At 41.6% G+C, this 22057-nt stretch overlaps 1 protein-coding gene across 1 annotated transcript; it reads right to left on the bottom strand.

Annotated features, from left to right (window-relative positions):
• Positions 1 to 222: 222 nt before the first annotated feature.
• LOC135250809 (E3 ubiquitin-protein ligase MARCHF4-like) lies at positions 223 to 18974 on the bottom strand. The gene is made up of 4 exons (XM_064327542.1): positions 17035 to 18974; positions 6047 to 6202; positions 5103 to 5295; positions 223 to 894 (listed from the first exon to the last, which is right to left on the bottom strand). The coding sequence occupies exons 1-4, from the start codon at positions 17527 to 17529 to the stop codon at positions 452 to 454; spliced, it is 1287 nt and encodes a 428-aa protein (XP_064183612.1). The 5' UTR covers positions 17530 to 18974; the 3' UTR covers positions 223 to 451.
• Between the last annotated feature and the right edge of the window lie 3083 nt (positions 18975 to 22057).

Below are 22057 nucleotides of genomic sequence, written 5' to 3'. Positions count from 1 at the left end.
GCACAAGTCAATGACCACAGACAGCCCCTTCTGAAAACTAAAACCTGAATTATTTGGATCCCTGAAACATTGTTTTGTGTTGTAGCTTTGTAACACGCGTAGTGATACAAACATAAGTACAGAATTGGAGTTTGTGTACCCCAACACGTCAGCTTCCTTGAACAACTTGTGAAACTTATGAAAAGTTTTGAACAAATACCTCCAGTCACGGTAATATCAAAATGTTCTGAACCTTCATTTTTATTTTGTCACTGTCAAAATGTTAAAGCCATAAAACATCCATACATCACCCACACCCCTGTTTCGTCTCAAGACTCTGCCACAGAATTGATGTGTGGCCTGGCCTCAAGGGCATCCCATTCGGATATGGAAGGATTGTTGTTGTGCATCATTTCGGCTCTGATTTAGTGTCTCCCACACCGCTGAGATAATAAGGCCTCAAAATCAATCCTCAGACTGTAGTCACCCTCATCACCAGCTCTCGGTTGCTGTTGCTGGGCTGGCCGCGCGGCTCCTGCTGCCTCAGGTTGCTGAGCAGGTGGAGGATGTTGTACGCACAGTGGTGATCGGGCAGGGAGGGCCCGTTGCTCTGGTCCGAGGAGTCCTGGGTCGTGAGGCCCGGTGTTGTGGTAGCCGCCGCCGCGGGGGTTGCTGTGCTAACGGGCGCGGTGGCGGCCACCGCAGCCATGAGAGACGAGGAGGAAGGGGAGACCGCCGCTCCTGCCTGACCACTGTCCCCCTGGGCAGGTATAGAGAGGGTCCTGGGGCAGGCACCAGGCTTCTGGTCCTCGTTGTCCATAATCTTGTCGTAGTTGAGCACCTTCCACTGCTGGTTGACGGCCTGCCAGCGGTTAAAAATTCGGAACACAGAGGGGCCTTCATGGAAGATGAGGGCTGGAGAAACACAGAGGCCTGCAGTCAGATGCACAGCAGCCACACAGTTCCACACGTTGCCTCAGCAACCAATCTTTCATGACCAAGTACTATATCTCAGGCCATTTATATGACACTTACATTAGTTAACTATGACACTCCATCTCCCTTCAGATGACATGCAGTTATTTACTGTAACATTATATCCTCTTTCATGTTACACTTACAGCTACTTACTGTGCCATCCCGCTGCCATTTTCTTCCTGCACTCATATCGTGATTGCAAGTTCAAATTAATGCTTTCAGTCAAGAGGAAGAGCGATCTGTGCTCATCCGTATGCTTTTAATCCGATAAACTGAATGCAGAGAAAGCAGGTCATTTAATGATTCAGAGCCCTCCTCATGGTTATTGACATATATTTGTCAATTTCATTCAGAAGCATTGGCTATAATGTAGCATTAATAAATATAATCTTGACAGTTACATTACATGATTTTCCAGTTGGTGATATGTGATATTTTTCATATTAATAAGAACAAAATGTCCACTGACAGCCGCTGCCCAAGTCCGGTGCTTACTCAGATGTAGTGTCTTCCATTGTCTGAATCCTCAGATTAAAGCTATAACAGTAAATAGATGCATTTGCTTGATAGCACCATATACATTATCATTGATCGCTTTATAATTAATCCTCACTTACTCACAGTCAATTATCTTGTTATGTGTTCAGATTTACTGGATCTTGACTGAACTGCAGGAAGAAAAATATATTGAGAAAACTCATAACCCTCACCAAAACACACTGCTGACTATGGGCCCTGTTTTCATGATACTTTCAGTCCTCCATTTCAGTCATTTCAGTCAGGACCACTGTCATCAAAGTAAGATCTTTATTGACAATAAAGTCAATGCAGTTATGTTTGGCGGTATGGCTCAGTTTTGGAGCTCTCCCGCCAACCACGCAGCCCGCGTGGATAAGGCTGGGAGGCCAGCAGCCAAACCCCCCTAGAGGGGTACACACAGAACAGATCCAGCAGCAATGCAAATTCTTAACACATAGGGATGGAGCTGGGGTGGTGGATTTACAAAGCAAGCTTGCAAGCAGGAGGAGCAGCCGAATGAGTAGAGGGGGGCTGTTCAAGTAGACCACCCTGTCATGTGAATGTACTGTGATAGGTGAACATCACTCAGCTCAGCCATCAGCTGACTTAGCCGGAGCGCTTGACTCTCGTGGCCTGCCAGAACTACGCGATGCTCCATTTTCTAGAGACCATTTTAAAGCCACATAGATTTCCATAAAAACATCAGAGTTAAGAAAAACCTTAATTCCTTGTGTTTTATAGCTTACAGGTTCCACTGTATATGCATACATTTACATAATAAGCACCCAGCTTATACAATTATTATATAAATAATGATAATTTAACATGTTTGGAGATGGTTTTCCTCTCTCTCAATATCCATCATGTGGCAGTAGAACATCAGAAGACTGCAACCCAATTCATAAGTCCACCCTTCAGTAGAGTGTCTAGCTTTGCCAGTGTGGTTTATTAAAGCAATACGGCATGAGAGGCAATGCTGTATCGTGAATACAGTCGCTGCTGCAGGGGAGTTGTCAGGCACAACGCAAAGCAGAGTGCCATATTGCTTTTATAAAACAATTATAATGCATAGAAACAATTAATTTATGACACAATATTATTTAGTCTCTAATTTTATTTGGTAAGTAATAGTTTGTTTACAAACAGCCTATTTGAATAACTGTTACCGTATCGGATTTACAACCAGTGTCTCGGGCAATCAGCATCCAGGATCGAAACAACGCACTTCATTAAAAATGTATTGCACACATAAGTCAAAAATAACGAACACATTTAGAATATGCCTCGGTGTAAAAAAATGTATACGTCTAGGTAAGATGGTATAAGATCGATTTTTTTTCCGACAACTCAGGCAGTAGGAATATACCATCCTGACACCAATTATTGAATCCACTTACCTTCTCTGCCTTTTCAGAGAGGTTAACAGACAAGGTTCAGGAGCCATTAGCATTTTGACTGACATATTACACGAGTGCTATGAATTTGAGAACATTTATTCCACATTTATAATTTGCTTTGATAAGCCCCTGACCAGGTTCATGGTAGTCGGCTCAGAATCTCATATTACAGCACCGTGCGAAAAGCTTTTCAGTGATGACAGTCATTATTCACATTACCCTTTGCTTTTTGTCTGTGTTTTTTTTATTGTGATTTCCTTCATGGGCTTTCCTCTGTGTTCCTCCAGACTGGTACTTTGTTCCCCTATCATAGGGAGCTGTGACACTGTCGCATACAGGTAAAACTTTTAATTCCTTTCATTGATACCTGTGTCTACGTGATTTAATCATGGTGGGCTCTCACTGGGAGAAAGGTCAAATGAACATTTCTGGGTATTTTATTTTGTGGAATTTCTATTGAAAAATATGAGGCATGTTATTCCTGAATTTGAGTCATGTGAATGGAATGATCATTTGATTCATTTGACATGTCCCCAATCACTCCACGTAACTGTACGACCCGCAGCACGTTGAGCTAAAGGAGCAGATGGCTCTACCCTAAACCGAGAAGCCTATAGCACAACCCTATTTGCAGTAATTGTAGGAGACAGTTTACTGTGTTGAGGAAAGATTCGATACATTCGGTAATGTGATTGGAATGATTCATTCATTCATTCGAAATTTACCCAATCACTCCACATAAATGCACAACCCACAGCACATTGTGCTAAAGAGAGGCAATGACTCTACCCTAAACTAAGAAGCATATAGCACAACCCTATTTGCAGTAATTGTAGGACACTGTTTACTCAGTACAAGTTCTGTATTGAGGAAAGATTCCATATAGAGAGCTGCTACTTCACTAATTGTGCAAAATGGTAAGGCATTAGAAACATTTATTTGGGCCTCTTCACCCCAGACAGGGCAAAGAAAGTTCCAATGCATTTGCATTTGTATTAATTTGACAACTAAATCACTAGGCTGATCCAAGGAGGCACCCTGGATGGTACTGGATGGTAAGAAAATAAGTGTTTGGTTGGATGTACTGAGTCGTATTAATTAATCAAAATTATATGCATCCTAAGTTCCAGTGATGCGTATAATGCACAAGGAAACAATTTTTTTTTCTTTCCCCATACTTATAACTTTTTCCAGCAATCTTGCAATTAACTTAAAGATCGAGTGAGAATTCAATCTATATGGTAATATAATGGTAACTTCCTTCTATACATATGCTGTACTTGGATTGCTGTTATATAACTTACAGTTTAAGACTTCTGTGAGATTGCAATGCTACATATAGCCACTTAGAATAGTAGCTGAAAATGGATGATCAAAGATACAGAGGAGTAAGTGTGTTACATAAACGTGGATGTACAACTTCGAGCCACAGGAATGTCGAATGCAGGCCTGTTCCATATGCTCTATCCAATCTGAAAGCTCGGTTCAGACTGATACCTTTTTTAGTTTTTATGAGATTCTGAATAGCTTATTACTGTCACAGAATGCTGGCGGCATCTCAGTCTCTCTGCAACCATGGGCGTGGAACTAAAGAAAATATCAGACCACATCTTATTTAATCCAATCCTATACAAAAGACACAGGCGATTCAGATGAGCCATTTCTCCAAGGTTCTCATGTAGCGGGTTTAGTTGTATTGTATGGAGATCCTCTCAGCAAACAGCCTTATTGGATGGAAATTTTATAGGCAAACAGACTTATCCTGGGTGATTTCCCATAGCATATGTTCTACTTATATGTACACATCAGGGCATTTCTCAAAGGTGCAACAGCTTAGGTTGTGAAACTCCAGCCTCTTAGTGACTCCTGGTTAAGTCCTGGCTCATAGGTATTTTACACCTTACGGCTGGAACAATCGGCAAAAAAATGTTGACAGACTACTTTCAATTGCTGACTTTAAACATGTAATTTATGACTCTGTGACTGAAGTATGCTTTTAACCTCTGCTCAGCTTTTAAACTACTGTCACATTACCGTCTCATTCCCCATTTGATATCTGTAACGTGTAGCGTGTTTGTCAACTGTCATGTTGTGCAACTTTGTGTTTTATGTCAGGTTTCCCTTCCAAGAGACATTTCGATCTCAATGGGGTTTACCTGGTTAAATGAAGGTTAAATAAAAGAATTAATTTAGAAAGTAGTCTTCGCGGCACAGCGCTGGCGGACTCACCGATGCAGACCACGTCCATGAAGCCGTACATGCCGTAGCAGATCTGGAAGAGCAGGTCCTGCCGCTGCCACTTGGCCGAGGGGCTGAGGGACGACCAGATCAGCCAGGAGATGCTGGCGATGAGGAAGAGAGAGCCCAAGATGGCCGCCGTGATCTGGACCTTCTCGATAACCGTCAGAGAGATGGCCTGCCACTGCGCGGGGTCAGACAAACACAGGCCGGTTCGAACAGCAATCACCAGCCAGCGCTTACGCAGACAGGCGACAAGACAGCTATCCCAAAAACTCATCAGCAGCCAACTGCTGTTATTAACCCGGGGTCATTATTGAAATGCTTGAGTGACATCCCTCAGTTTTTCGCAAGCAGTGTTTCGAATGAGACGTGGTTCTATGAGCAATAATTTGTTTTTATTATGAAAGGGCAAAGTCTGGGTACATAAGACAACCATAGTTTTCCAAAAGGCTTTTTTTTTTTTAAAGGAAAGCACGCAGTCCAGCCTCCTTTCATCATTTTTGCTTTACTTAGACAGGAGGAAAGCAAAGAGGGTTACAGATAAAGATGGGATCACAATGCAGAAAGTGCCATGGCAGGAGATTAAACCCCCAAGCGCACTGGCGGATTTGCAGGCAGCTGAAGAGTTTTGCCATCCTATGGTCTGTGCCACACAGCCTGCCAGTTCTCCAAGGCGCTTAGATTAACTACAGTATAATACATCTAAGAATTCATTTTTTATTTCACTTTTTTATTTCACTTGTACTTATGACGAACTTCTTGTGCCAAAGGCATATCTATAGTCACTACTATACAGTCATTATATTGGTCATTATTGAAGGTAAATTTCTATATTGAGGTTTTAGTGTATAATTCTCTGTTGGCCTTGTAGGGGCCCTTGGTGGGGCCCTTCACCCCAGATAGTGAGGCGGTTGTGGAGCATGCTGGCTCACCTGCAGCGGGTTCTTGGTGCTGATGGCGATGACCTGGTACTTGTAGCTGCAGAGCTCGCAGGTCCAGGAGCCCCTCTCGCTGATCCACTTGATGAGGCAGGGCTGGTGAGTGCAGCGCACCGACCCGCTGCAGCGGCACGGGCTCAGCAGCTCCCCCTGCAGGTACAGGCAGGAAACTCCTTAATCTATGTTACCTCTTTTGTCTTTGAGAATGACACATTTTGCAGCCCAATATTGAAATTCACTTTAACACCCACAGCTGCTTAGCAGTGTGCTGGAACTAAGACATGTGCCCTGTCAGACTCATGGTTCAGTGAAGCCGGAAAGCTCTGCTATGCTCCTCAATCTCACCACGTCTAAGCACTATAGGACATGCTCTTCTGTCACCATCCTGCACCGATGCATTTCCATATTCCACACACATGATGGCTAAAGTCCCAACTAAGATTTGGGACCAGCGAGCGATGGTGGCAGACACACACACACGCATACACAAGCATACACACAGACATAACCCCCCCCCCCCTCCCCCCACCACCACACACACACATACACGCACACACATACGCACACATCCACACGGACATCCACACAGACACACACACACACACGCACACACACCACAGATAGAACAAGATAGATACAGAGACATTGAGAGAGACTGAGAGAATCATTACTGCCAAGCACTGAATAACATTGTTTTGCACAACATTGTTGATATTTAAATTTAAATTCAAATCAACACCAGAAAGAGAGCAATCTGTTTTTTTAAACACTGACAAACAAACACATAAAAACGCAGCATTGACTTGCACAGTGATAGTACATATTTATACAATTCAAAAAGGCAGCATATTAAAGCATGATTTCCGCATTTGTCCTGATTTTCAGTCTTTTAAAGTGGTAACAATGTCTGTGACATTGGGGTAACAGTGATGTCTGCAAATCAGTTTGTACTCTTTTTGACAGACCACTCAAAAGGCAAAACAATACTTCATTGTAAACAATTCTGTACATACATAAAGATGTGTCTTTTCATATGGCCAAGCTTACACCAAGCATCACAAATCAAAAACAGAAGCACAACTGAACATTATAAAATTCAACATTAGAATTTAGATCCTTGAATTTTCATTTGAATTGCATATATGCCTTTCATCACTTTTGTTTCATTAATCATATTTAATACACCTTTGCTGCCAACTATTATTATTAATATCATTTGTATATTTCACTGTTTTTATTTGGGGTAAATGTAATAACAGATTATTTCCCACTGTACATGCCCTGTACATTTTAAACAACTGTTCGCACTCCAAACCAATCAAACTGTATCGAAAATGTAAGTGCCACTTGTAAATATCCCAGTCGCTCATTCAAAGTCTGTGCATAATTTGCAGTAATTACTCTATCAACATAGCTGACTGGGGTGGTGCAACTGGGATCATTGTATCACAGGCGTGCCGCTGGTGAAAAAAGGCTATTGACCTCTGGTTGGCAGATTCAGATTGTCAACATTTATGACCATTCACAGTATGGCCATTGTTGTGTAATGACACATGTCATGAAGCATTATGAATTTCTTATGACATGAGCATGAAGGTGTTATAAGTGAATTATCAAATAAAATGTTACCAGGATAGCCTTGTCTTTTCATATAGCAGGCCTTTGGAATGCTGTGATTTTTTCTGGAGCAATGTGAACTCTGGAGCAATCCAATGTTAATCAAATTCCTGCTCTTTCAGGCAGTTTTTTCTCTTTCAGCTGGTCATATTGATAATGCAGCAGCGTTATTGACTGGCAAGAGAGCAGACCCATTACACCGCTGTGGAGAGATGCTGAAGAATTAATGGGCCATCCCATTCATCTCTGGCTGTATGACACACGCAAGATTGAAAGAAGCAATATGAAATTTCCAACATCACGTTGGTTTTACTCAACCAAAAGGCAACAGATTGTCCAGTTATGACAGGCCAGTGTTTCGTTTATTGCTTCAGTGTAAGAATTTGAAGATGCCTTAGTTGGCAAAGTTCCCCTACTGTTTGGATTATCGGCAGGCACATTGTAAGACGTCTAACACCAAAACTACTGTTCAATCAAAGGTACACACCGGGAAATGCAATTTGAAATGACCTGTTACATGCCTCAAAAACACATACCAACAGACACCTGGACGCACGCACACACACACTCACACACACAGAAACACATACAGTGCCATGGAAGAGTATTTCCGCCCTTTCTGATTTCCTGTATTATTGCATATTTGTCAATAATTGTCAATAAATATTTCTGATTTTTAGACAAAATTTTATTTTAGATGAAGGAAACCTGACTAAACACAAAACACATTTTTTCAAATTATTATTTGATTTATTTAATGACAAAAGTTATCAAACACCCATATCAGCCATGTGAAAAAGTAATTGCCCCCCTTAAACTTAATAACCACCTTTAGCAGCAATAACTGCAACCAAACACTTCCTATAACTTGATATCCTATGACCCATCTTAGCAGAACTGCTTTAATTCAGACAAATTGGTAGGTTTTCAAGCATGAACTGCTTGTTTCAGATCCTGCTCACGGCATCTCTATCGGGTTCATTGGGTTTTGTTTCTTTTCAGCCATTCAGATGACATTCTCCTTAAGAATTTCCTGGCACAAAGCAGCATTCATTGTTCCTTCAATAATGGCAAGCCGTCCAGGTCCCAAGGCAGCAAAGCATCCCCACACCATCACACTACCACCACCATGTTTGACTGCTGGTATGATGTTCTTGCTGTGAAATGCTGTATTTGCTTTATGCCAGACATAATGGGAGCCATGTCACCCAAAAAGTTCCACTTTTGACTTATTTGTCCTTAGAACATTATCCCAAAAGGCTCAGGGATCATCCTGGTAATTTTCTTGCACATGTGAGGCAAGCATTGATGTTTCTCTTGGTTAGTGGTGGTTTCCACCTTGCTGCTCCCCCATGAATCCAATATTTTCCCAGTCTCTGTCTTATTGTGAGTCATGAACACTGATTTTAGCAGAGGCTAGTGAGGCCTGCGGTTCTTTGGATCTTTTGTGACTTCCTGGATGAGTTGTCACTGCACCCTTGAAGAAAGTTTTTTCTATTGCAAAAAAAATTGAAAAAATGTGTTTTGTGTGTACTCAATTTCCCTTTGTCTAATATTACATTCTGTCAGGACCACTGTCATCAAGTAGAGCTTTATTGACAATAAAGGCAATACAGTTATGTTTGGCGGTATGGCTCTGTTCTGGAGCTCTCCGCAACCCCGCAGCCCGTGGATAAGGCCGGGAGGCACAGCCAAACCCCCATAGAGGTAACACAAACAGATCCAGCAGCAAAGCAGTTTTTAATACATATGAACGGAGCAAATACAATTTCTTAACACATAAGGATGGAGCAATACAACTTCTTAACACATAGGAATGGAGAATGCAAATTCTTGACGCATGGGGATGGAGCTGGGGTGGTGGAGGGGATTTACGAAGCAACGTGCAGTGCTTGCATGCAGGAGGAGCAGCCGAATGAGTAGAGGGAGGCTGTTTAAGTAGACCGCCCTGTTAGTGAATGTACTGTGATAGGCGAACATCACTCAGCTGAGCCATCAGCTGATTCGACCGGAGCGCTTGACTCTCGTGACCTGCCAGAACTACGCGATGCTCCATTTTTGTCTAAAGATCTGAAACCATTCAGTGTGACACATATGTATTAATAGAAAAATCAAGAAATGGGCAAATACATTTTCATGGCACTGTACACAACATACAAATGCACACATACAGATAGATACAGATAAGACAAACTACATGAACAAACCAATAAAAAGCATACAGTTGTTGTACACTCAGCACGACACAAAATTCACAGGACAGTGAATCTTTCGTCTTCACACAAAACAGAATGACGTATTTTGTGTGATTATGGGGATTAGGGGTGGAGAGTAGTGCATAGGAAGGATGTTGTGCGAATATAAAATGTATGTGTGTGTGCGCGCGCGCGCATGTGTGTGGAGAGAAGGGGGCTAGGAGTGGCATATACGCAGCATAATGTCCAGTGTTAATTCAACTCTTATCAGATAACATATGGTCCCACTCTGGAATGTGGTGCCAAATGTTTTCTATTACTGTAAGTGTTGAATTAACACTGGACATTTTTCCTGTGTAGTACTTACTCTTCAGTACTGCAGAAACAACAATGGAGAACCACTCAATAACTGTGACTGCAGTGGATGTGACAGACTCCAAACCCACAGCCCTCTGAGAAAATGTCTGAGTATATCTGAATCCTTTCTTATGGACTCATAGACACACTACTGACCAGGCCAGAGTCCCCATCACCGGAGAATGACTGCTCTGATCTATCGTCTCCACCTGATTCTCTGAGTGTTTGAGTAGCTCTGCCCTGATCACGACACATGACTCCATTCAGCTACTGCTATGACCCTGCCTCCCTCGGGTTTCATAATCAGGTCCCTGGCACCATGTGCCACCTCACCCATCAGCATCTGGCCAGAATCTACCTGGCATGAACTGTCACCACTTGATATGATAACCAAGTGGCATGTGACACGTTATATACCGGATGGACATTCACATGAAAACTGAGGGATGCAGTTTAAAACCAGTTTAGACCGGTATGGGCTGTACCTCTTCGAAGTGAGGAATCGTAGTACAGACTGACAAATACATTTTAGACTGCCTCATTTGTGAAACAGCGGCTCTTCAGCTGTGAGAGCAGCAGTTTCAATGCATCACTGCTGAGATAATTAACAAGGCGGACAAAGACCTACAGTACTCATTTGAAAAGGCTGTTCTATCTCCCAGAGTACAACATGTCAGTAGTGCTTATGGTCACACAGTGTGTTTCCTCTAGAGACAGTCATTTTTCCTTGGCAGTTGAAAGTAACAAATGATATACAGTGAGGAGAAACCCACATGAATGAAGAGGAACAGTAATTATAAGAAATAATGGTCTAGGCAAGGTTGGGGACAAATCTGAATTAGAATTTAAATCAAGGTTTATATTTGTTACTAATAAACCATTTGACATAGAATGGAACAATATATTGAATTCAGCAAAAATGTTATTTAATTCCATGAGAAGCATATATACAAATAGAGAAACAAAATGAGAAATAAAACATCCATTTCTTATAAAATAATACATCCAGTCCCCCCAGCCCACCTCCACCCTTATTTCCATTCCACTCTTTCCCATCTTGTCCTATCTATTCTATATTTCCCGACCCCAAAAAGCTACCAGCGGCAGTCAGCACTGATACAGTCCAGAGTCTGATCTGAGACCGCTCATTAATGCACCACAGCTCGGAGCCTTAACCGAATGCGCTACCCAGCAGCCGCCCAAAGTCATTTGTTAAGTAATTTCTAGATTCAGAAAAGGAGGGCTCATCAGCAAAATGCCAATTGAATGTCCAAACAGGAGTGTGTCTCAGCTTAGCTCTTGAATTAATCCAGAACAAAAACAAGAACTTTACTCCTGTTTTTGTAATGAAGGGGATGCACAATCGAGAAATTTACAGGCAAAAATAATATTGCTATTATAGAATGAAGGCCAGTCATAACATAGTAATAATCATTTGAGCATCCCAGGGCAATACAAAAGGACCCGTCTTGGATTCTCTCTTGAGTGCAGAGCCATATCTTCTTTAAGATAAAAAGCACATGGACCAGAGTCATATTACTGAGTGCTTAATGTCCCCTTTTAAACATACGCTGAAGCAAGTCATGAGTGAAGGCACTATTGACTGGGATCACTTACTGTCTTTAGAAAAGTGCCACAGGCATCCACAGGGTTCTTACAGTTCACACTCCTCTACTTCCCCAATCATGAGGAGCCATGGACATCTATATGAAAGTGTGGGAGACAGAGCCAGCACAGCACCGGACTCAAGTGAAACATATCACCAGATGAGTCGTGCTAATTGCATGGGAACACAAGAGTGAGCGTACCTATAACCACATGGCACAACCCTGCACCCTCCCACGGATAAAGGGCCAGTTCTACTACTGACGGCTGAGTTCTTGGCTACTTGGGATCATATGAGGTAAGACAACAAATGAAGCCAGTCAATTACTGCGCGCAATTATCAGGCCGTGGAAGAGACCAAATCCATCATGTCAGCTGGTGCCAAGGGAAACATTTCTCTACCCTGTCCTTCGAAAAATTCTGCAAGGTATCCAGTGACCTGGTCACCTGTGGGGCAGAACTAGGCCCCCAGAAGGTCAGTAAGCCCAAGAGCTGGTAAAACAAAATGAAAAAAAAACACATGTATTATCCATGACCCAGAGGTTATCTCCGCATGACACCGAGCGTCACTGTAAGCCTGCAATCCTATGGAATCCCTGAGGCATGCAAGCACGCGATCTATACCAAAGTCTGAAAAATGCTTGAATCGTATATTATTGTGAAGTGCGTAGGGCAGTCCCATTGTCCTGGTGCCAAATCATGACAGAATGGCAACATTTTATGGTGAATTGTTTGTAAATTAAAGGCTGTGTCTGCTATCGAAAGCCATCCCATGCCAAGGGCAAATGAGCTCATTAAGTAAATCCGTGATGTTCCAGTTTACATTGACTTTGGGCATTACAAAAGACTATTAGCTGGTGTCCCTGTCCAATGAGGCTACAGCATTTGGTCTCTTGCGCAATAAGGTATTCCTGTTTGGACTAAATGGGGTCTCGACCACCTGAAGTCATTGTCTTGCTTCTAAGCTGCGGCGGGTGGGGGTGGGGGGGAGGGGCAGGGAGGCCTGGTGTGTTACGGTGATGGACGATGCTGTGCAACCCTCCCTGGAATCCTGCCCTGCAGTAGCAATGGCGCTTCCAGGCACCCATGCAGGGAGACAGCTGAAAGGCGTCATTCAGCTGTGTCACTGTCACCTACTTCCTAATCACCAGCACCTGGGGAGAAGCCAACTTTCCACCTCCACCTTAATGGAGCTCCAGCATCTGAGACCAAAAGTGCTGGACATGCCGCTTAGCCGGACGTGACTGTCACACAGTCCCCAGGGACCTCCTGGAGCGCCCTGACACTGAATCCACAACACACAATGGGGACGAGGAGATGGATCACATAAAAGCTTGTAAGTCGTCTTAAAGGAGCAACAGTGGGATTTTTCACCTTATGGTTTCTGTTAGTTTCTGTTTAAAAATAAAATCCCCAACATCCTGGAAAATAAACAGTGCTAATGACTGCTGGACTGTCACATGCAACAGTGGCATTTAGGTTTTTGTAATGACTGGAATATAATGAAAATTAAAAAAATTACTTTTCATTCCAATACAGCTATAATTCAACAGTGTTTCGAAACTGCAATTCAGTTTAACTTCACCCTTGACCATAAGTCAAATGGCCACATTAAAATGCATATGTGCTCAACAAAGATTTTACTCTCAGCACTGTTCACAGTGGGATGCCAATCAGTAGCAGGTTATAGGACTGAGTCCCTCTTCTCCTATTGAGTATGATGTCATCATCTGTCCTGCTGGGACTTTCAATAAGGCTTAGTTACCTCAACAATGAGCGACAGAACAAAGCAGGGTTAAAAACAGAATGGTCTCTGATTAACATTTTCTGCCATTGACCTTGGAGTAAGAAGGCATGTTCCAGGATTTATCCGCACTTCCACTGGTAAGAATGAATTTAATCAGTTCTCGTTGCTTGGTACAATGTGAGAACAGCACAGGAATCAGATTTATCATGTGCTTCTCTAAACTGCGGGCTAAAATCTTGCTTTTGAATCACTCTCTATTCTAGGAGAAGAGAAAGAAAAGAGAAAGAGGGCCATATATGTTTTCATTTGAATTACTGAATCAGCCCGATCATTAAACTGATCTGACATTTAACCTACAGTTCTCAGTAAGCTCATGAATGATTGCTGTTCTTGAAGATTGTTCTTGCGTTCCTACATAAATTGTAGGAACGCAAGGATGAAGGATGAATGCTGTATATGCACTAGCCCTCCTGTGGCTCTCTAACCCTGCCCTAATCAGTGTTGCAAAACTAGCAACCATGCTGGAAGATTTTTTAGAGAGGGATGCACTGATTCCAAACTTTCCTAACTTCATAACACAAGAGCGCAGAATTCTGTTTCACTGCAACAGAAACAACTCATACAACCACATACATCCAATCAGACAACTGCTACACTGTACCATTTTTGTTTATTTGTGAACAACAGTGCTATGTGTATAGCTGAGCTGAGACTAGGTTATTCAGTGTCTCTTGGAGAAGGCCCACCAGTAGGTCACATGCTTATATTCCAGATGAAACCCTACTGTTGTTTCTGTGAGCAACACATCTAACTTAATTTGCTTCAGAAAATATCCAGCAGTGTAAATGATAACGTTTACCATTGTTTTACCAACTATGGATGAGGGCATCTGCTTAGCAAATAAATGATTAAAAGGGGGCAGAGGAAAGCAATAAACCTGTGATGTAATGACATGAGGGATATAGGGAACCCATCTTCCAAAGGGCAATGTGTACAGTGAGCTATAGAACTGTCACAGAGTGCGAGAAGACATAATATAAAGATGATTTTTGTTGCGCACTGTCTCTTGTGTTTTTCAGGAAACAAATCAAACTTAAATGTGTTCCCTTCCAGTATCATGGCATATTAATCATTTCTCAGCCTGTGACAATTTCCCCACACTACCCTCGGTAACTGTTCACCTCTCTTGGCAAATATTCACAGTCAGTGGGTATCCGACCGAATGAATGTTAGAATCTTCGGGCCAACGTCTGATAAATATTCCCATGTTCTCAATTGTTTGTTTCTGTTTGCACGAGAAGGAAAAAATACCCTTTCCACAAATGACCATACTGTCTGTTCCTGTGGTTAGACTGGGACAACTAGGAAGCCAGTCAGCAAATTTAGACAGTGATCCACGTGCTGGTGCACCCATCATAGCCTGGGAGAAGAGGGCCGAAATCAGTCTTACCAGAGGGCTTTTGGGTACCCAACTTACTGTATCACGGTTCCACTCATTCACGCCTTACTTCCTATTCCTATCTCACTTAATATCATTTACAGCGAACTACATTCACATGTCACTTCTCAAATTCACACCTCCCTTCCTTTAATTTATACTTCACTTCCGCTCGTTTGCACCTCCTATTTCTGAAGCTGAATAATGTTCCCTACAGATAGAGCTACATACAGTATCTATCTGCGTGAAACTATGTCAGACAATCCAGGATCTGTGGTTGTGGTCAATACTGTCATTAGAAAGATTGTGGAAGGGAAACATTATGGGGGTTCGGCCCTAGAGGACTCCCATAACAGGACAATATTCAAAACTGAAACTTATTATTTCATATCAGCAAAACAAAGACTGACATTTTTAGTGTAAGTTCGTGAACACATGAGTTCCATGTGGTCAAAAATAAAATCAATATGAAATGTACGTCAGATCAGAGTGGTATGAGAAACAACACTAGACTTGTCTAGTCTCGTTCTAGTCTAGTCTATTTCCTTTGGCAGTCCTCTTTGCATTAATGGATTTTCACCCTAGGAATTACAGAAAATGTGCAGGGGAGGCAAAAAGAAAGCCATTATTTCTTTTCTCAAGCAAGTAATTTCTAGGACGTGAGCTGCATCCACAAAAGCAGTACCTTTCTGAAAGGGATTAGATAGCCCTTTGTGGAATGTATAAATCAACAAGGAGCCAAGTCTCCTGATGTGCTCATTGGTGTTTGTAGTCCTTCTTATTCTACTGGAACTACAGGCTGCAGTAGGGCCTTGTGACTGGTACAATCGCTGCCGATACATCTGTTGAGAATACAATATTTTTTGTGGTCCAGGGGCCCATCTGTCTTAAGTATTCCAGAAACATAAAGACAAAAAAATAGATTGGCCAATAAAATGATCTCTGAAATGATGAAATACAAATTTCTGTGCACTACACTGGTTTATGAACTTCAACACAGATTTCCGGAGGTCGAAGAGTACATGAAATGACTGTGACAGTGACATTCTGGTCCCCAGTCCCAGAGGAGTGAGATTAAAGCCTTGGTTATACTCCAGGGCTTAAATAACTTTTTGATGAGATAAAATATTCATACCAGCGTCCGTGCATGGAATCATGACTGCACGTTACATGAACATGGGAAAATTCTGACCAAGCTCACATTACAAGTGAACGTGATCACACCAGCATTAACTCGAAATATATAACAGCCAAAATAGCCACTAAAAATACCTCCTGCTTGAATGTGGTTTCATGCACATGCTGACATAATAGCTATTGAGGGCGTACTTATTCACAGGCAATAGTAGTATTGAAGTGTCAGCCTGAACTAAAAAAATATTGATTTTTTTTTGGAATGGTATTCATTGGGTTGTTTATACAATGTTGACACTGATTCACTGTCAGATAATTATTGGCTGAATATGGCATATTGAAAAGTAGAAATGATCCCATTGATATTATTTAAACGTAATTAAGTAATGCCATTAGATAGTCATGTGACATGTGTAAGTCTTTCTGAGTTTCACTGGCTAAATCAGGATACAAGAAAACCATGAATGTACACCTGTCCTGTTATTACAGACTCAATAACAGGGCATAGTCTACAGTTAGAGTGGAATAAAGGTCCTCTATCAGTGACAATGTTACTGCCCTCCCAATGCTTAATAGGATGTCTTAATGTTTAATCTGGGACAAAAAAATGTCTACATTTTCTGTATAACTACTTGCTGCACACAAAAATAGCCGGCCACTTATTGATAAATCTGCCACACTGTTTTGCCATTAGCAAATAAGCTATCAAACTATATAAAGTGAATGTGTAATTTTATATATGGTGTGGACCTGTGTGATGCTCAGAGGTTTGACTCATGTACTGGCTGCAAATACAAAAAATGTGTGTGCATAATACAACCAAGCAAACAAACAGGCATGTGCGCAGGCACACATATTTGCATATGCATACACTTGTACAAATACATACCTGCTCTGGTCCCTGGAAGCAGATTCTACACAGCGGGGTTCGAAACCCGCTGTCTGTGCAACTGGTGAGGGAGAAGCGCTCCTCAGACTTCTCTTTAGAACAGTCATCTGAAGAGCTGCTGCAATCTAGGGTCCCAGGCTGCCCAGCCGCTGTGACAGGCCACCCCTCCGCAGCCCTGACCTCATCCGGCCCCACAGCGCCCCTTGCTGGCGGCACAGTCGAACCCTCCAGTTGAGGGGCGCTTATAAGTGTATTGTTATTGTCGGCAAAGCTGCCGGTTCCCGCGACTCCGTTGGCATGGCCGTCCGTGTTTTGTCCGTTCATGGGGATTAATGTAGGTGGTGGTGCTGACGGTGCTGGTGGCCTGAGCAGGAAAACCTTCAGGTCACTGAACAAGACGCGACAGCGGCCTTTCAGCATGCCCTGGCCGCGCAGCATCGGTCTGTTGGTCAGCGATCCCCAGCACCATACAATGACACCAACTGCCAACAACATGTGACCTTTTGGTTTACAATGTACTTACACAGATATAAGTCATCTAGATTTGTTCAGCATGTGTTTAGAACCCAACAACTTGCTATTTTAATGAAAATCGTGTGAGACGTGAACTACAGAATTACAGACAGCTTGTTATTTTGTTTTATTTTATCCAGTTTTTTTTCAACTGGATTGTGTGCTTCCATAACTACAGTTTGTTTTCTGTTAATACAAGCTCTGAATTTGATTGGGGAAACCGTTTCGATAAAATGTTGGTTGCCCGAACAAAACACACACCAGTGTCACATTTCTGTGTCTCATTACAGATAAATCTCATAGATCTGAGCATTCCTGTCATATACGGTACTTTGTGAAAGATGCTTTTTAACAGCACATATATGTTTATATACAGTTATTTCAACAATATATAAACCACTTGGTTTGCTTAACTGACTAGCTACTTATATTTTAGGACTGTACTACCGTAAAAGAAATAGCTGAATGCAAAAAAGTGCCAGGCAAATGTTTCAGTGTTGACCAACAATGCATTATTTAAATGTTTTTGAAACGGATACGATTTAAATCATAGAAAACAAAAACAAAAAACTGAGGTTTAGGAAAGCACAACTCTGAAAATCTCTGTCCCCATAGGCATGTCGTGTCTTCCTGGAGTCATGCATATTAATCCTTGATTTCAAAAGTGTATTAATCCGGGAATCCGAATGCAGCCTTCTGTTTTCCAGATTTTGTTTAATTATTTCCTATTTTTGCATCTTGTCTTCCCACGAACACGGGTGGAACAAGCTTCGGTGATTTTGTAACGGTCGTTTTCTAGTGGCTCTTTTCAGGACGTAGCACAGTCCAGGTAATTAGAACAGTTGCACACAAGAAGGCGTAAAACATTGTACAAAGGTGTCATTTTTTTCAAACGATCCAAGTATGATTTTCAATTAAACCTGTCGACGATACGATCGCTCACCGGCTGACCAATCCAGCCCCTAAGTCCAGTTCTCTGTGGTGAGATGTCCAATTGGTTTCGGCTCCGTTACTGCCTCCTTTGAACTCGGCGATCCAAGTCGTCGTTATTTTCTTCATTTTTACATCGCAGTTTGTATTTATATTTAAAACAATTTAATATGTTTTGAGGGTCCGTAATGAACTATTGTATCAAAACCAGTTCCGCTGCAGTTAACGTCGTGCTACTGTGGGTTTCCTGGGCGTACGAAATTTTTAAACATAACATTCTCTGTCTGATAATAAAATTCAGATTTTTAAAGGACAAGATACTACTGGTGTATCCATAATTCCGATCCTGTAGTGGTCCAGTCGGTATTTGTGACTGCCCTAAAGAGCTCGTGTTGATTGTGGCTCTGTTTTGTGTGGTTAGCGGTTGCTGGCTGGTGCAGCAGTTCAGTTCCAGCACCATTATTCCTGGGACAGCTCCCAAGCACGGGCGCGTCACAGCCCAGGAGTGATGCAAGAGGGGGCGAGCGTGTTATGGAGGACCTCGGCAGCACAGAGACATTCATCATGTTACGTTTATTTACAATTTTCAGTTTCAAACGACACCTGAAATGCTAAAACCCCTGACTCGGTTATGATTTTTCAGAACATATAAACGATTTTTTTTGACGAATAAAATTATATTCACAATCTGAACATGTATAATTGTATAACGTAAACACAGATTATTCAGAAGTCAACTGGTCAGCATTCTCCAAAGAAATTATGATTCAAATGAAAAGCATGGAGAGGTTTATGGAGATGGGTTTCTCGCGTATTGCAATTATGTCCGTTCACTTTTGCAGTTGCAGGAAGTCTTCTTTGCACATTAGCAGTAAATTTTTTTAAAATCTTGGATATTTCCCTCCATTATAATGCGTGCATAGCTACATTACTGAGCCAGCGAGTGATTTCTGAAATCACTGAGGCTAATGGTGTAATCGGTCAGATTAGGAGACACATTCCCACACATAAATCCATTCTCCTCTGTCCTCTATAATCAATACAGTAGCAGCTGATACCTGCATCGCTTTTCATATCAGACTACATACTGTATTTCATATATCAGATGTTTTCCCAGATGTACATCCAGTATCCTTATTAACCCAGTATTTAATCATTTTGAAATGCCTACGCTGAAGACAAAATCTGCGAAGATGGCATGTAATTAGCTCTTCTGATCTGGCATTTCTTGGTTTCCCCATACTCTAGATCTGTTCTCTATTCTTCAGCGATACGGTTCAACCTATCCCAACCTATTCAAATCCCTGATTAGACTGTATTTTCATAGCACCAATGCAGAGCTGCTGGCCACAAGACTTAAATCATCCTTTCATCCTTGCTATCTTCTTAAATATGTTTGCTGGGATATGTTTTCTTCATAAACAATTATTTTTTCTTTATTCCTTAAGACCATTTTAGCACCAGGGATTTAGCTTGAACTATATAGTGTTGGGAATTAATTTTCCGAATGTTGGCTCACTTGTACTTTGAGAAAATCAAAGTTCATTTGACAGGGTTGACAAAAAAAAAAATGCATTCGAAACATAACACTCAACCCCTGTCTATCAATGCTAACTTTCTTGGACATTTTAGCAGACACCGTTATCAAACTTACATAGCCTGCATTCTTTACATACAGTCCATTTATGCAGCTGGACAATTTGTGGAGCACTTCAGATTAAGTATCTTTCCCAAGGGTACAATGGCAGCATCCCAGCTAAGAATTGAACCCACAGCCCTGGAGTAACAAGCTCAGTTCCCTAACGATTAAGCAATGTTGCTGCCTAAAAATAAAAATAAAAACTAGTTGAGAAACATGGAGTCATATATTTATCCCAACTATCCCTCCTCTCTCCCTGTTCTACTCTTCTCTGCCTTGAATTAATTCTCTCTCTGGGCATGGTGATTGCACAGGTCTATTTCTTTCTGTCTCCATTCTCCCTGTGATTTAATCTCAAAATCATGCCTGGGCTTTTCTGTGTGGAGTTAGCATGTTGTCCCCGTGTCCACGTGGGTTTCCTCCCACAGTCCAAAGGCATGCAGGTAGGCTAATTGGACACTCTAAATTCCCCATAGGTACGAGTGTGTGAGTGAATGGTGTGTGTGCCCAGTGATAGATTGGCAACCCGTCCAGGGTATATTCCTGCCTCTCGCCAAATGCATGCTGGGATAGGTTCCGTGACCCCGCGCAGGAATAAGCGGGTATAGATAATGGATGAATGACAGGTGACTTATAGGAACCAAAAGAAAAAAGTAGTCCTTACACACAAAGTTTTACAGTATTGAGCTATATACTGTTGTGCATTTAAACCTTTAGCCCTCAATAATAAACAGGGCATGTTTTATTCTCCCCATTTTCTGCATTCTCAGCAGTGATAACACATCACAGTTCCCTCCACAATAACAGGCATACTGCTTAACTGGTCTTATCCAAGATGAATTTAATTAAGGACACAAAAAGTGTTTAGGTTTTTATCAAACCACAAAAGCCTTTCAGGTTTTAGCCCAGATGAGTTTAATTAAAGGTGCAAAATATTAAGAAGTAGCATGCAAAACACAATGCAGAAGGAGATCAATGTATGGGCTTTGTATGAACATATTATACATTATTGTACTGATGTACGTTTGTTTTTAAGAAACAGTTAAGTGATTGTATTTTGTCCTCTTAGTAAAACCTCCTTAGTAAAATTATATTTGATATGTGAGCTTACCTGTTAAAATAAAGAAGAAATTAAATAATTTGACACTATATATCACTGAATTTTTCCGATTAGCTTATTTTCAGATATTTGGAAAGGTATCCAGGTCTGTGTCTCATTTGTTAATTTGCTTATTAATCTGTTACATTGGTAAAAATGAAAAAATTGGTCATTTTTTCATTTTCCATTGCTCTGTTTTTACATTTCACCTTCACCTTGCAGTAGGTAATCCCAAAAAACCAAAACCAGAAAGCAATTCATGTGTTTGTTTTTCTGTGCTGTAAATTCCAGCTAAGGCAAACTGGGATTCTAAGCTGGTAAAAGATGGTCTGTGGCTGATCAAAGCTGGCAGAGTTAAGCTGGTGGCCAAACTGGTAGACTAACTGACTATAGGATGGTCAGCTGGTGAACAGCTGGTCGATCAGCTAAAACCAGCAAGAAGTGTCGAAAGCACAGATTAATTTAAATTTTCAAAGGTACCTATGTCTTCAATTAGGGTTAGGGTAAAACGGTAAGTCTGAGGGTTGAGGCAAGTTTACGGTTGTGTTTAGCAGCTTGAAGAAAGGTTGGAACATGGGTTTGCAAATTATTTTGAATGAGCTAAAAAATGTCTCTAATAGCATGTGTACCTATGAGGGGGTCTAGCCCCCTAATTAAAACTTGGAACCCCCCAAAAGAGATAAAAACAACAGGTCAGGGGAGTCAAAACATTTATATATCCTTCTTACCTGTAATCGTAAATATTACAATATATTTCCCATCAGTGGGGTCACTAGGGTTGGTGTTTAGTGACGCCAATGATGGGAAATATATTGTAATATATTGTAAATATATTGCAATAT

Source organism: Anguilla rostrata, chromosome 3 (genome assembly GCF_018555375.3).
Source record: "Anguilla rostrata isolate EN2019 chromosome 3, ASM1855537v3, whole genome shotgun sequence".
Lineage (NCBI taxonomy): Eukaryota > Metazoa > Chordata > Actinopteri > Anguilliformes > Anguillidae > Anguilla > Anguilla rostrata.
This window is presented reverse-complemented; position numbering and strand designations above follow the sequence as displayed.